Source organism: Protopterus annectens, chromosome 6.part0, assembly GCF_019279795.1.
Source record: "Protopterus annectens isolate FY-2018-M chromosome 6.part0, PAN1.0, whole genome shotgun sequence".
Lineage (NCBI taxonomy): Eukaryota > Metazoa > Chordata > Ceratodontiformes > Protopteridae > Protopterus > Protopterus annectens.
The window spans coordinates 1,357,969,238-1,357,983,428 of NC_056737.1; the positions used below are offsets into that span (position 1 = coordinate 1,357,969,238).

The 14,191-nt window shown below is 43.7% G+C and overlaps 1 protein-coding gene across 1 annotated transcript in view; it reads right to left on the reverse strand.

The window, feature by feature from the left end:
• Positions 1-2,000: 2,000 nt before the first annotated feature.
• The window catches only part of CCDC14 (coiled-coil domain containing 14), a 708,632-nt gene continuing 696,441 nt past the window's right edge, over positions 2,001-14,191 (reverse strand). Inside the window, exon 13 of the mRNA XM_044074917.1 lies at positions 2,001-3,233. Coding sequence (XP_043930852.1) covers positions 2,219-3,233 — 1,015 coding nt within the window. The 3' untranslated portion in view covers positions 2,001-2,218. The remainder of the gene's footprint in view (positions 3,234-14,191) is intronic.

Consider the following 14,191-nt stretch of genomic DNA (forward strand, 5'->3'; position numbering starts at 1 on the left):
TTTGCAACTATGCAGAAGCCTTGAGAATAGGGATTAAGGGCAACCCTGGCAATCACTGTCTTCCAAGCTAATTAATACTACAGTCCCCTGAAATGTCACAAGTTAACAAACCAGTTGTTGAAATAAATTATTTTTTGTTTGAAATTGTGGCATCATACTTGGAGAAGACAAGATACTGCTGAGGATAGGTGCCTTACTTACCTTGGGTGCACACATTATACAGCTCAACTATACTTCCTTGACTCTTCTTCCATGTTAGTGCAGCTAAGATCATTCACCATGATGTGGGTGACAACAGTGCACTTGCAGTTGGGATAAAGGGACCTGAGAGTTCTGGTTACATTGTGAATCTTAGCACCAAAAGAAAGCTGATTGTGAGCCTATCCCTGCACAACCTGATGAATGCATCATTAGTGTGCTTAAACAGAGTAATCTATTACTAAATTCATTATTAGGCGTGACTGCAGCCGCAGGAGTCCTTATGGAACAGGGCATGGAGCTAGGGTGACCCACTTTAGTGGAAGATGCAAGTGAAGATGTGTTACTTGGCTGAAGTTTGTTCCTGGCAGTATAGATAAATGATTTCTTTAGAACCTTGGTAAATGTGGGTCTATTATTGACTGGCTGTGATGTAGTGTTACACTGCTTACTGATGTGTAGTGTGTGCAAGAGATTAGATTCCAAATTTAACAAACATTCACACTTCTCACAAACAGTATCAATAAATGATAAAAGTAAGTGACTGTTAGTATAAGTAAGCTGCCCTGCCTCAAGCTCCTAAGACAAGCAGGCTGGCAATAGAAGACATAGTAAACTGCCAAACCATGCTGACAAATCCAACATGTGATGAGATATTACTGATTACCTAATTGGGGAATCACCACAATGACTACATAGAAGGAACCCCAAACTGTCCTACAATTAAGTGAATCAGATTATGAGATGCAGTTTTAACCTGAAGGATCAAACAGAAACTGTTAAAATCACAGGAAATTGGTCACATTTCATAAACCAAGTCAAACATATGGAATTAACCATAGTGGTGCTATACATAATACACTACACAATGTCTTTATGACAGGTCTGAAACCTTAGCCAAAGTGGCATAATCAGAATAAACTGCATTCTTATTCAAATGGGCTACAAATTTAGTACCTGTTTTAGTTAGCTTAAGCCTAAATCAGTTAATTTTGTGGTCACTGTCTGGTATGTTGCCATTTTTTCCCTAACATTTGGTTCAAAATTGTCTGCTGGCAATTATTTGGACTTGGTAACTGCAGAAATTTACAACTGGAATGCCTTCTAGTTCTTGCTGTCATGCGTTTTTACAGTCAGACCAATTGTTGAGGAGAATGAGTCTCTTTTTCCCACCATTTGTAAAACACTATCACACGATTCAGTGCATCTACAAAGGACCAATCTTCTGCAGGGGAACTAGGAAATGAATAAGAGACACAATACTCAACTGTTTGCCTACGAGAGGAAGAATTAACCAAAGACTGGTAATACTCCTTTCCTCCTCCAGAGCTAACATTTTCCATTTTAATTTCAGATAAATTACCTGCTTCAGTAAGAAAAGTTTAATAATTTGTGAGGCTCCTGCACATTGAAGGAATGCATAAAACAACAAGTAGCTTAGCACAGTTTTGATAAACATCACTGGTGAACATGCAACCGCTGAATGGGTTTTCGTTGGCTCCCTCTGCTCAAGTCTTTCTGCTTTTGAAAAAGAGGTTGGTAAAAGTTTGTCAAAATGCTGGTTTCTAATACTGTCGTTAAAATAATTAATGGTGTGGTTTTAAAAGGAAAGGTTGTCTTTTCTTTTTTGTCCCTTCTTTTTCTTAGAATCATTCACTTTCGGGATCTTTGGTTAGTACATTTTAGATTTTTGCAATGCAGTACTACATTTCCCTGAAATTCTTAAAGGCTTCTGGTATATAATCCAGTCAATCTGACAATGCATAACTGAACAGTAACATAAAACACACTTTCAACATTAATAAAAAAATTCAGTAATTTATTAAAATTGATGAAAATACCATGATTATATTCTTCCATTTCATAAATAATTTAAACAATACTATATAAAATATTATAATACCAAAATAAAAATATGAAAACAAGACTGTAACAAAAGAGCTTCTGGAATCTCTTAAGGATACAATTAGAACAGTGAAATACTTTTCTTTGAATTAATATTAGTGTTGTTAAAGAGAGGTCATTTTTTCATAAGTTCAGCACGCAAAGTCTGCTGTACCCTGGCAATACTCGCATCTAAAGCTGCCAAACCTGTTTTAAAGTCCTGCTCATCATGCGAGTTAAATGTTGACAGTGATGACATGCTCCAGTCACACATCGCAGATCGGCAGTCAGAGACAGAAATATCACATGCGTTTCCTGGATTTCTACAACTGATTTTCTGCATCTCTTCCATCTTATGAGGCACAGAGGAAAACAAGTGTTCTAGGGAATGTAGCTCTTTTTGTTTTTCGGGGGCATTAACTGTTGATTCCTTTAGAGAGTCAACAGAACTTGCAGGTAAAACATTTTTGGTAAAGCTTTTTAATAAAGCATGTGATAGATTTTCTGCAGGAGCAGGTTTAAAAAATAACTTGTCGTCTTCCACCTTTTCTGAATCGGTCTCTTCTCCATACTGAACAGCATCCACAGAACAATTATGCTGCGCTGAATCAGCAACCTTACTGTAGTTTAGCCTCTTTGAAGCTTTACTGATCCGAGGAGGTGTACAAGTCTCTCTTTCCAACGACCCAGTCTGTTTTTTGGAGTTACTCTGAATCAGTGGGATATAAATTGTCTCATCTGGTTGGTAGCCCTCTCTCAAAAAGTTACAAATGTCACTCTGAGTGTCTATACTCCGTGCCAAAAACACGCGGTCAGTTCTTGGAGATAACTTTTTTTGAGGAACAAAGGTACTGGCTGGATATATTTCATCAGGTGGTCCGGATTTATTCAAATACTGAAAAGGCACATCTCCTTCTACATCTTCATTTCTCTTTATAGATAAAGAGCTTGAAGTTCTCTGACCAGGTTCAATTTCCAAATTTTTTAAATAACTGGCTACAGAGTTACTGACAGGATCCAGCTCTGGATATTTTTTGAGGCTCTTCTCATGCATATCTAGAACAGATCTTGTAAGACTTGATCCTGATTTGTATGTTTTCTTATCCATACTCAGATCAGATAAAAGTTTAGCCATGCTGCTCTGCAAGGTGCTAATGAAACAAAAATGTATATGATTTTAAAATTGCTTAACGTGCAGTCTAATATTACTATATATCAACATCCTATAACTCAGTATCAGGCTGCTGAAACTCTTTTTTTAAATGAGCATCAAAGCACTAAAGGCCCACACAGTCTACATTTCTGAATTCCCATAACTTAACTTACCACCATGTCTCGCATTCATCAGAAATCATTACCACTGCCGAGTGGTGATAACCTAAAAGAAAAAAACTTGGCAATGGAATTGTTTGGAAGGGTTAGCAGTAATTTTGCCAAAACATAAGCAGCCAACAAAAAAAGAAGTTATGTATTACCATAACGTTCCATCTGTCTTGTTCATCTTCATTCATTCATTACTGATGGGTGTTGGTTTCATCCTCGGAATAGAGTCGGTGTTATACCAAGCTCGCACCTGCCAAAAACTCTCAAGCTAAGCTTTACCCATAGTGCCCTTCTCCCAGTTACCTCAGATCGAGTTTGGCCATAGCAAGAAAAGCAGAGGCTATATCTGCTCAAGTTCCCTAGAATGACAGTGGACCCAGACAATCTCCCAGGAGCCTCTAGGAGGGGGAAGGAGGGAGGGACGTAATGAATGAATGAAGATGAACAACACAGATGGAACGTTATGGCAAGACATAACTTCTTTATCTGATGTTAATTTTCATTCATTCCTTACTGATGGGGCAGAGTCCTTAGCTACCTTATATGTCCTGGGTGGCCCCTATGGAAGGATATTCCTGAACCAAAGGAGGCTCTACCCTGGAGACCAGATCCAGTTTGTAGTGAGAGATAAAGGTATGGGGGAGTAGCCCATATTGCAGCTGCACAGATATCATCCATGGATGCCCTTGAATGAAAGGCTATTGAAGTTGCCACAGATCTGGTGGAATGTGCTTTGATTTTGCCTGGTATAGGGGTTTTGAATGTTGGTACACCAGGAGTATACACTCTCTTAGCCATCTGGACAGGGTTACTTTAGAGACAGCTTTCCCCAGTTTTGGGCCTGAAAAAGATACAAACAATTGGTCTGATTTGTGGATTTCCTTAATTCTGTCCAGATAAAATCTCAATTGTCTATGCACAGCTAAAAGATGGAGGTAATATTCTCCTTTGTTTGAGAAGTTAGGGAAGAAAACTGGTAGGTCAATAGACTGGTTTACTGTGAAATCTGAAACAACTTTGGGTAGGAAAGAAGGATTTGTCCGAAGTGATACTCTGTCCTCATGAAAGATTATATAAGGACGTTTAGTACATAGGTTCATAGGTTCATAGGTTTATACTGAGGTAATGGCCACTAAGGAATAAGGACTTTCAGCCCAAGAATTTGATATCATGGACCAGGGATGAAAGATTATTCAGCCTGGCAATTAGTTTGGAGAAACCAAGCTGCCAGCTTGAGATTGGCTATGTTATCCAGAAAGACTGATCCCAATGGCTAGATTTCTGTTACAGAGTCAGAAGGATACATCTGCTCTGCCTCACATGGATTCCCGGGAATTTATTGCCACACACTCATGGTCTCTGATTGAAATGTCTGCCTCCAGCACTGCCCTATTTATATCCGTGCTAAGGTTATGCAGGTTGCTCTATGGAAGGACAGTCATCATGCCCTGAAACCCCCCACCACACCCCATCAGGAAGCGCCCGTGGTTTTGGTGGATTTGGATTTTGAGGAAAAAGTTTTGCATCTAAGCATTGCCACCACCAAACCACCACTTGCTTTTTTCTGTTATCCATATTTGATAAGATAAGGGTGATGATTCAGGCAATATTGGGACAAAAGAAAGCCACTGAAGGAGTCTCATGTAGCCTTGCAAATGGAGCATGGTGATCCATTGACCCCAGGTTGGACAACCTCTGAGCGAAGGCCATGTCCTGACAGAGTATCACTGGAGTTGAGCCCTCTTCAATCTGGATCGGAAGAGACAAGATTGATTTTGAGTCCCTTTATCCTTTTGGTGAGGACTTTGAGGGTCTCTCCAATTATGCACTTGATCCTTGTAGTCTCAAGTGAGATACATCCACTAATGGGGCATTGTAAACACTCTGTGGTCTGATAAGTGCAAAGTACAGTACCTGGAACAATGACCCTAGCTAGATCTGGATGTGAATCCCTTCATGATCAGGTGGGCAATGTAGAAGGTCTTTCTAACCACTTTAGCAATGTGAGTGTCAAAGAAGGCCACTGTCAACCTGGGTCCCCAGTCCCTGATAACCTCTTCTGTGCTTAGTGGATTGCCACCTATATGGTAGCTTGGGGTTTCCCGAAGGATGACTCTTTTTCGAAGCTTTTATCTCTAACATTTGATCTGTGGAATGTTGGGAATATGTTTTGTGGCTTATGGTTGTAGCCATGGTGATTAACTTCTGGCCATGAATCTGGCACCCAGGCAGTTTGGTGCAGGAAAAACATCCTTCTGAAGCAATCTTTCCACTATAGGACTGTTTGCAGTCATCTGCACCCTTGCATCTTCCATGTTGGCCTGTACTTCTGAGGTAGATGCCACCAATGAGGAAAAGGACCCGACCCTGTGGGACACCACTTGTGACCGGGCTTGGAGTCTGACACAGCGCCAGCAACTCTAACCCTGTGGGTTCTGTCCTTAAGCCAGTTTGCAACCCATCTTGTGACATATGGGTTTACATTTAAGCTGGTAAGTTTTTCTACAATACCGAGTGGGGTATTGTGTCAAAGCCTTTGCAAGGTCAAGGTAGGCTGTATGGACTGCCTTTCCTCATCAATGGCCTTGGTGACTATTTGAAGAAGTCGACCAAGTTCAAAAGGCATGATCTTCCCTTGACAAAGCCAAACTGGGTCGGGTCCAATGTCTGCAAGTCCCCTATATCTTTGTTTATGAGCTCCATTATGATCCTCTCCATAGCTTTGCAGACTAGACTTGTTAAGCTTATGGGGCGGTAATTACCAGGGTCCGTGAGGCGCCACCTTTGTGGAGTGGGACCACAGTTGCCGTCACGCCACTCCTTGGGCACGTATCCTGTGGTAAGGCTGAGATTAAACAGCTGCCTTATGTGCGGGTTTAATTCCTCATTTAGCTCGTGTAGCACAGCCGGGACACCATCCGGTCCCATTGATGCTGTGTTTTTAGCTTTAGAGAGAGCAGCTTTCACCTCGCATTTGAGATGTCGGGAGGCTACACTCGGCTGGGATAGTTATCTCTCCTTTAGGGGAGAGGGGTGAAGTTTGCACTGAACCTGTCTGCCAGTATGTTGGCAATGTCTGTGGGTTCAGTGATTTTTGTATCATTTTGGACTAATTCTGAGCATATCTGTGAGTTTCCACCCAGGTTCCTAACATAGCTGAAAAAGGCCTTATGATTGTCCTTTGAATCCATGGCAATTTTTCTCTCAAAATTGGCCTTAGTTGATTTTATGAGTGCTCGTATTTTTTACTAATAATGATCAGGGTGACTTCCCTTTTATGGATTTTGTTCTATCATGTAATAGCTTTCTCCTCTTATTGTAAAGTTTGTTAATGGCTGGGGTCCACCAGACTGGACGCTTGCCCTTTGTGGAAAGAGTCTTGGTTTTATTTGGGATTGCCTGATCCATGCAGTCCTGGAGGTGTTCATAGAAGGCATTTGTAAGGGCTTCAGCTTGGGTTGTGGTTTCCTCTGACTCAGGGGCCTTGAAGGATACCACACCAGTCTTGAGTAGTGTGAAGTTTGCTTTAGAGAAGTTCTTCACTATGGTCTTTTTGTTTGGGGTGGGGGCGGATGTGGATTTCCAGTGAGATTAGTTTATGATCAGATCTCACCAATGAGGGATATACTTCGGTGTGGAGCATTTTGTCCCCATGTTTGTGACAATGAGATCTAGTATATTTTCTCCTCGTGGGAACAGTGACTAGCTGTTCCATGGCATTTGAATTTATGAACTCCAGGAACCGTTGGGCTAGAAAGTTAGGGCTTGAGTAATGTTCCCAGTCTATATTCGGGTAGTTGAAGTCACCCAATATGATGGTGTTTGGAGATACATTTATACCCTCCAGTGTCTTCAGGAAGGCTGTGTGGGGTTCCTGAGTTTGAGAGGGTGGCCTGTAGCATGCTACGATTTGTAGAGCAGTTTTGCCTATTGTTAGTTGCATCTGGATGGTTTCGAAGCTTCATGCGTTGCCACCAACCTGGAGGTGTGAGTATCCTTTATGAATATGGATACACCCTCCTTTTGTGGAGTGGTCCGGGTTTTGGGGCCGGGCATGATATGAGGTAAAACCTAATAGTGCCGGGTGCTCTCAGGAGCCTTGAACCAGGTTTCAGTTACAGCACAGACATCGATGTTCTCCATACTGAGAAGGGCCTCAGTGCGTGCATTTTGAGATTTAGACTTCTGGCATTGAGCAGCATTACCCTCAATTTCTTCCCATTTTTGTTTTCTAGGGTGGTAGGTTTAGAATTTGAGCCTTGCCTAAAAGGCACTATGGGGTGGCAAGAGCCTTAGCCAATATCCGGAATCCCAGGGTGACAGGTGCAAGCCGTCCCTTGAAGCAGCGTGGCTTGTCAAGCATGTCATCCCAGGCAGACAGACACTGGATCCCCTTTGAATGACACCAGACATTAAGCCAATTGTTAAAGCTGATCATCTTGTCTCTATATTGTGGCATCATTCTTGGTGAAGGAAGGATACTGCTCAGGGTTAGGGTCATACCTGCCTGGGCTACATAATCAGAGAGCTCCTCTATGTCTCTTTTCATGCAGTCCAGGGAGGTATCGCGTCAGGTCGTTCACACCAGCATGGACAATGACTGTGTCATATTTGTACTTGCTGTGGAGTGACCAGTGCTTGTGTTATGTGGCGGATTCTAGCCCGATAGGCAGCTACTGTGACCCTCTCCTTGTTCAGCCTGGTGAGTGGGACGTCAGTGTGTCTGACTATGGAGTCACCTATGACAAGTATGTTTGGTGTTGTATTTGGCCTTAAGGGCTGTGACTGCTTTGCACACTGCTTTTGTGGTTTATGTGTTGCTTGTGGGGTGTCTTGAGGTAGCAGTTGTTTGGGTGTCTGCTTTGGAGGCCTCTGCTGTTTAGGTAAATTTTACTCAGAGCCTCCAGTATGTCTTTGTGTGTTTATGTGTTTGATTCAGTGGAGTGGTAGCATTATGTGAGGCTGGTTTTGTGGTGTGTGTAGTTGCCTTCTCCTCCTGTCTGGTCTTGCCAGTCCTGAGTTGAGAGAGCTCAGCCTCCAGTTTGGCTAAATAGCTGCATCTCTCAAGTATTTGTGTTATGTGGGAGGAGGAGAGGGTTGTCTGTATACATGAGGCAGTTATAACATTGCCTCAAGATTCCCAGATTCACCAGCTGGACCGGAGAGGAGATTGACAACTGACCTTTGGACATGCTAGAATAATATTGGGAAATCCTTAATTGAAAACAAGGGCCAGTGGGGAGTGAGGGTGTAGTGCTTTTAATTTTTAGTGCTGATTTATATAATTGCTTTAGTGAGCAAGTGCCAGGTAACTTGAGTGCAATGTGATACAAGTAACTAAATGCAAAAACGACAAACAGTAACTTTCTTTCAAGTGAAACAAGGAAATAAGTACAGTAAGCAATGCAGATATCACTAGTGATCCACAGAAGCGCTGAGAAGTTGCGTATTAGGTGAATTAGCTTCCAGGGAAATAACAAGCAAACAAACAACAAGTATATAAACAAAGCTAGATTCAGTAGGCCTGGATCTAGTCTATGCTAGAGCAAACAAGGTGAACCAATTTCAGTAAGATACAGTTCAAATATTCAGGCACTATAAACCTTTAACCAGAAAATTCCCAGCTCAGAAGGGCAGAGTCCAGCCTCTTCTCCCACAAGAGTGCAGTCCACGAACCTTCTTAATGTAAAATAACTGGCCTGAAGCCCAAGTGCCTAAACCAGAACTAATACACTTGGACACTGGGCTCTCAATCAGCAGTTCCCAACTTAGAAGGATGAAAGCTACCTGTCCTGCCACCACAGTGCTTGCCACAAACCTTCCTAATGTAAAACAACTGGTCTGAAGCCCAAGTGCTTAATCCAAAAGACTTGAATGATAGCTACACTTTAATCAAGTTACAACCAAGCAGTAATAAATACCATTGAATACTTTAGAGAATGTCTGGATTAGTGTCTAAAGGGTCTAAAGCTCGGAAATATGTCTAGCTGAGGTAATGGCCACTAGGAATAAGGACTTTCAGGACAAGAATTTGATATCGCAGGTAGCAGCAGGTTCAAAGGGAGGTTGCATTAAAGCTTGAAGAACTAAAGTGAGACTCCATGGTTCGGTGGGTTCCTTAATGGGTGGTCTAATATGAGATATCCCTTTTAGGAAGGTTTTGCAAAGATGATGGGAGATTAAAGAAGAGTCCCTGAAACATTATGGAAATTGGAAATGGCAGCTAAATGGACACGGATGGTTGAAGCAGCAGCTCCTGCTTTGAAAAAAATCTGGCAAATAATCTAGAACTGTATTAACTGGAGCTTAATAAGGGTCAAGATTTCTTTGCTTTGACCATAACAAGAATCTTTTCCACTTACTACGGTAAATTTTCCTGGTGGATAGTTTATGCAAAGCCAGTATAATGTCATGGACCAGGGAAGAAAGATTATTCAGCCTGGCAATTACTTGAAGTGGAGAAACCAAGCTGCCAGCTTGAGATTGGCTATGTTCGGGTGAGTCGACCCTTGGGGCTGAGAAATGAGATCCAGAGTTGGATCCAGGATCCATGGTCTGTCTGGCAGGTGAGGCCAAAGAAAGGGGAACCATACATGGCGGGGCCAATAGGGTGCAATGAGGATCACTTTGCTTTTCGACTGGAGGGCTTTCTTCAGAAATTTTGGGATTAGGGGAAGAGGCGGATAAGCGTATAGAAGCCCAGTGGGCCAACTGTGAACCAGAGTATCCCTCGGGGACTCCCCCTGTGGGGGGATCAGGGCAAAGTAGTCGCTGCACTTATGATCTGTTGAGGAGGTGAAAAGATCGCAACAAGGCTGATCCCAATGGCTGAAGATTTTCACTGTTATGGTTAAGTTGAGGGTCCACTTATGAGGCAGAAGGATACATCTGCTCAGTTTGTCCGCAGTCACATTGGGATTCCCGGGAATGTGCGTTGCGATCAGAAAGCAGTTGTAAGCTATCGCTCATTGCCACACACTCATGGTCTCTCGACACAATGGGTAGGACTTGGTTCCCCCTTGTTTGTTGATGTACCAGATAACAGCCATGTTGTCTGATTGGATGGCAATAGTTCCAGATAGAAGGACAGATTGAAATGTCTGCAGCGCCAGAAACACTGCCCTCAGTTCTAGTACACGGATATGCAGGTTGGCCTCTATGGAAGACCATGTGCCTTGGACAGTCATACCCTGAAAATGCCCCCCACACCATATCAGGGAAGCGCCCGTGGTCACAGTGGCTTGGGATGAAGAGGGGAAAAGGGATGACTCCAAAGTTTTGCATCTGGCTTCATCCACCACCAAAGGCCTTTTTTTGCACTGTTCTGTTATCCATATTTGATAAGATAAAGGGTGATGATTCAGGTAATATTGGGACAAAAGAAGCCACTGAAGGAGTCTCATGTGTAGCCTTGCAAATGGGAAAATGGTGATTGCTGCATTGACCCCAGAAGTTGGAGAACCTCTCGAGCCAAGGCCATGTCCTGACAGAGTATCACTCGGAGTTGAGCCCTTAGTCTTTGCAATCTGTGATCCGGAAGAGACACTTGGCAAGACTGGGTATTGAAAACCTCTCCTATGAAGTCTAAGTTCTTAGCAGGGGTTAGGTTGCTTTTCTTCCAATTTATAGAGATCCCCAGGATTTTTGTCAATGTGAGGGTGTAGTCCAGGGCTTTTTCCAGAAGACGCTTGGTGAGGACGGTGAGGATCCAATCGTCTAAGTATGGAAACACTTGGAATCCTTGTAGTCTCAAGTGAGCTGTAACCACTACCATACATTTTGTAAACACTCTGGGGACTGTAGTGAGTGCAAAGGGCAGAACCTGGAACTGGTAATGATGGGTTCCTAGCCAGAAACGAAGGAACTTTCTGGAGCGCTTGTCCATTTTTATGTGGTAATACGCATCTTGAAGGTCCATAGAGCACATCCAATCATCCTTTTCCAGAAATGGAAGAATGGAATGAACACTGAGATCTAAAATTGGTCTCCAGTCCCCTGTCTTTTTTGCTACTAAAAAGAATCTTGAGTAGAATCCGATCCTATTTGGTCTGGTGGGACTGTTTGGATGACTCTTTTTGACATAGCTTTTTTATCTCTATGGCCGCCGATTCCCTTTGACTGGGTGGAATGTTGGGACTATGTTTTTGTGGATTGGGAAAGGAGCTCAATGGGATTTTGTAGCCACTGGTGATTATCTTCTGCACCCATGAATCTGTGGTTATGCACTGCCAGGCAGTTTGGTGCAGGGAAAAACATCCCATGACAGCTTCCAGATGGGAGCAATCGGGCCGCTTTTCAGGAGCACTGATAGGACTGTCTGGAGAAAGATCTCTGGACCTCTAATTACACGGTCCTCCTCTGCCTCTGTAGGGGCATCTTCCACTAGAGTTACCCCCTCTACCTCTGAGGAAGAACTCACCACGTATGTCACGAAAAGGACCCTGACACTTTTTGTGCCACATTTTCCCACTCTGCTGGTTCCTTGAATAAGGAAGCTGGGGGTTGGAGAACGTACACCTATGGCAGACAGGATTTTTCCATCCTTCTCACACCTGGCTAACGTGTCCCTCACTTTAGGGCCAAATACGGATGATGCTTCCACAAAAATTAAGTAAGACTTAAAGGGATCCATGAAATCACACAGGCTCATCCAGGTGTGGCGTCTTATGACTATGCCTGAACTCGCAGCTCTAGCCACCTCTTCAGTTGCATGTGATATTAACTGCATGGAAGAGTTAAAGATTTCAGGGTCGCTAGCTGTGAGGCAACCTTGTCACGTACCTCGTCAGACACTTGTCCTGCTAAGGTTCCAGACAGTTCAGAGACTAGATCTCTTTGGAACCTAGTGAAATGTGCCAGGTAGTTCAAGGACCTAATACCGAAGGTCAATGATGCAAACACTCGCTTCCCTAGTCAGTCCACCACTCAGGACTCCATGTTAGGTGGATGGACCGTCTGACTCTCAGTTTGTCAGCAGGTGGGGTCACCCAAGAAGTAGTCGGTCGAGCATGAAAAGCCTGCAGAAAGATGGACTCCTCGGAAGAAGGACTGGAGGGCTTCAAATCACCCCTCTTTTTTAAGATTTCAAGGATGTCTCCAAAGGAGACATCTTCAGGGGGTGACCATGGGGACTCTTCCCCTTCATCGAAGTCTGTATCCTCAGACAGAGAGACTTCTCGGTGAAGTCAACATGCTTTCTTTTGCATGATTTCTTCTTAGGTCCTTCATCAGGGGGAGTTTCAGTAGAGGACTCAGAAGAAGAGGCACCCTGCAACAGGGTCTCCTAAGGCTCTTGTGCTCGATGCCCCATAAAGGTGTCTTGTGTCAGTTGTGGCCGAGAGGGAAGAATCAATGGGTAGTCCAACATCGACGGTTTGCAAACAGTGGCAAATGCCTCTCCATCGCCTGGAACGCAGGCCCACCTGAAGAGGGATAGGAGCCCGGAACCGAGAAAGACGACCTCAAAACCGGGGTCACACACTGCTAAAGCAGACCCATCACGCAGTGATGGAGTCTCAACAGAAGCCTGTACCAAGAGGGTCCCTGGACCTGAGGACGGCACTGTAGAAAAAAATCGGAGCCATTCCCAGAACCAGAGAAGTCGCAGTCCAACAACGATCATGAGAAAGCCTTGGTTCTGATTGAACTGAAGGCCAAAGGGATGACTCCGAAACCACAGTGAGATCCACTAGTGGGACCATAGTCATGGGTACCGTAATGGACATTGGTTCCAGGGTCTTCGATGCCTGCTTCGAGGTCGAAGGAGGAGAGTAAGCCAGAGTCCTTGGAGAAGTACCCCCAACTGCGAAAGTAATGGGGGTTTGGATGGAGTAGTGATCCTTCTAGCCATAAGCAACTGATCAACAAGACGCACTATATCAAGTTCAGAGAGGCTCCGGGTTGATCTAACAGAAATTCCTGACGGCGACTTAGGCCGTTCCAGGAAGGGACTAAACTGTTGCCCCAGAAAAGGATCCACCTTCGGAGAATATCAAGTCTGAGGTTTCAATGGCACCGAAGTCTCGGTGGAGGCTTGAGTAGGCATGGTCAGATTTACTGGGCTAGAAAAGGCTGTAGTCGGTGCAGACGATAAATCACTAGACGGCACCAAAGGAGACAAAATTTGCAGTAGTACTCTGTGCCGAAATGGTAATCGGTGCCAACGGCACAACTTTAGCAGGGGATACCATAGCAGGTACAGTAATAGTCATTGTCGGTGCAATAGTCACTTTCCTCTGACTTTTCACCAGGTGAAGATGGAACAGAGTGCAATCTCTTTTTATGGGATTTGCTTGGAGGAGGTAAACCGTTCCAGCGCGGAGATAGCCTCTGAAAAAGGCGTTTTAAGAAGACCTTTCAGGATGGGTTTGTTTCGTCTCTCATTGAGGATTCTAGAGCTGATCTTATGACAAATATCACAGGGAGGCTGGACAGATAAATGAGATACATGTAAACAATATACACAAGATGTGTGTGTATCAGAATTCAGCATTTTGCAGCCACACTGGTTGCACTGTTTAAAACTAGATGCGCCCTTTTTTCTGACATGTCTAAAGAAAAATAGGCTAGAGAAAGATTTTTTTTTTATATAAAGGAGCTAGAGAAAGGAGGGGAAATATCAACAATGGTGGTTGTTGTTTGTCTTTCAGCTTTTCCTGGTAAGGGCTCGCCACAGCAGAACTCCGGTCCACTAATGATTGGCAGTAGATTTTTACGAAACGCCGAAGTGCCAGCTCGACGCCCAACCTTCAACAAAGGCACGCACGCATGCCTTTCGAACACTACC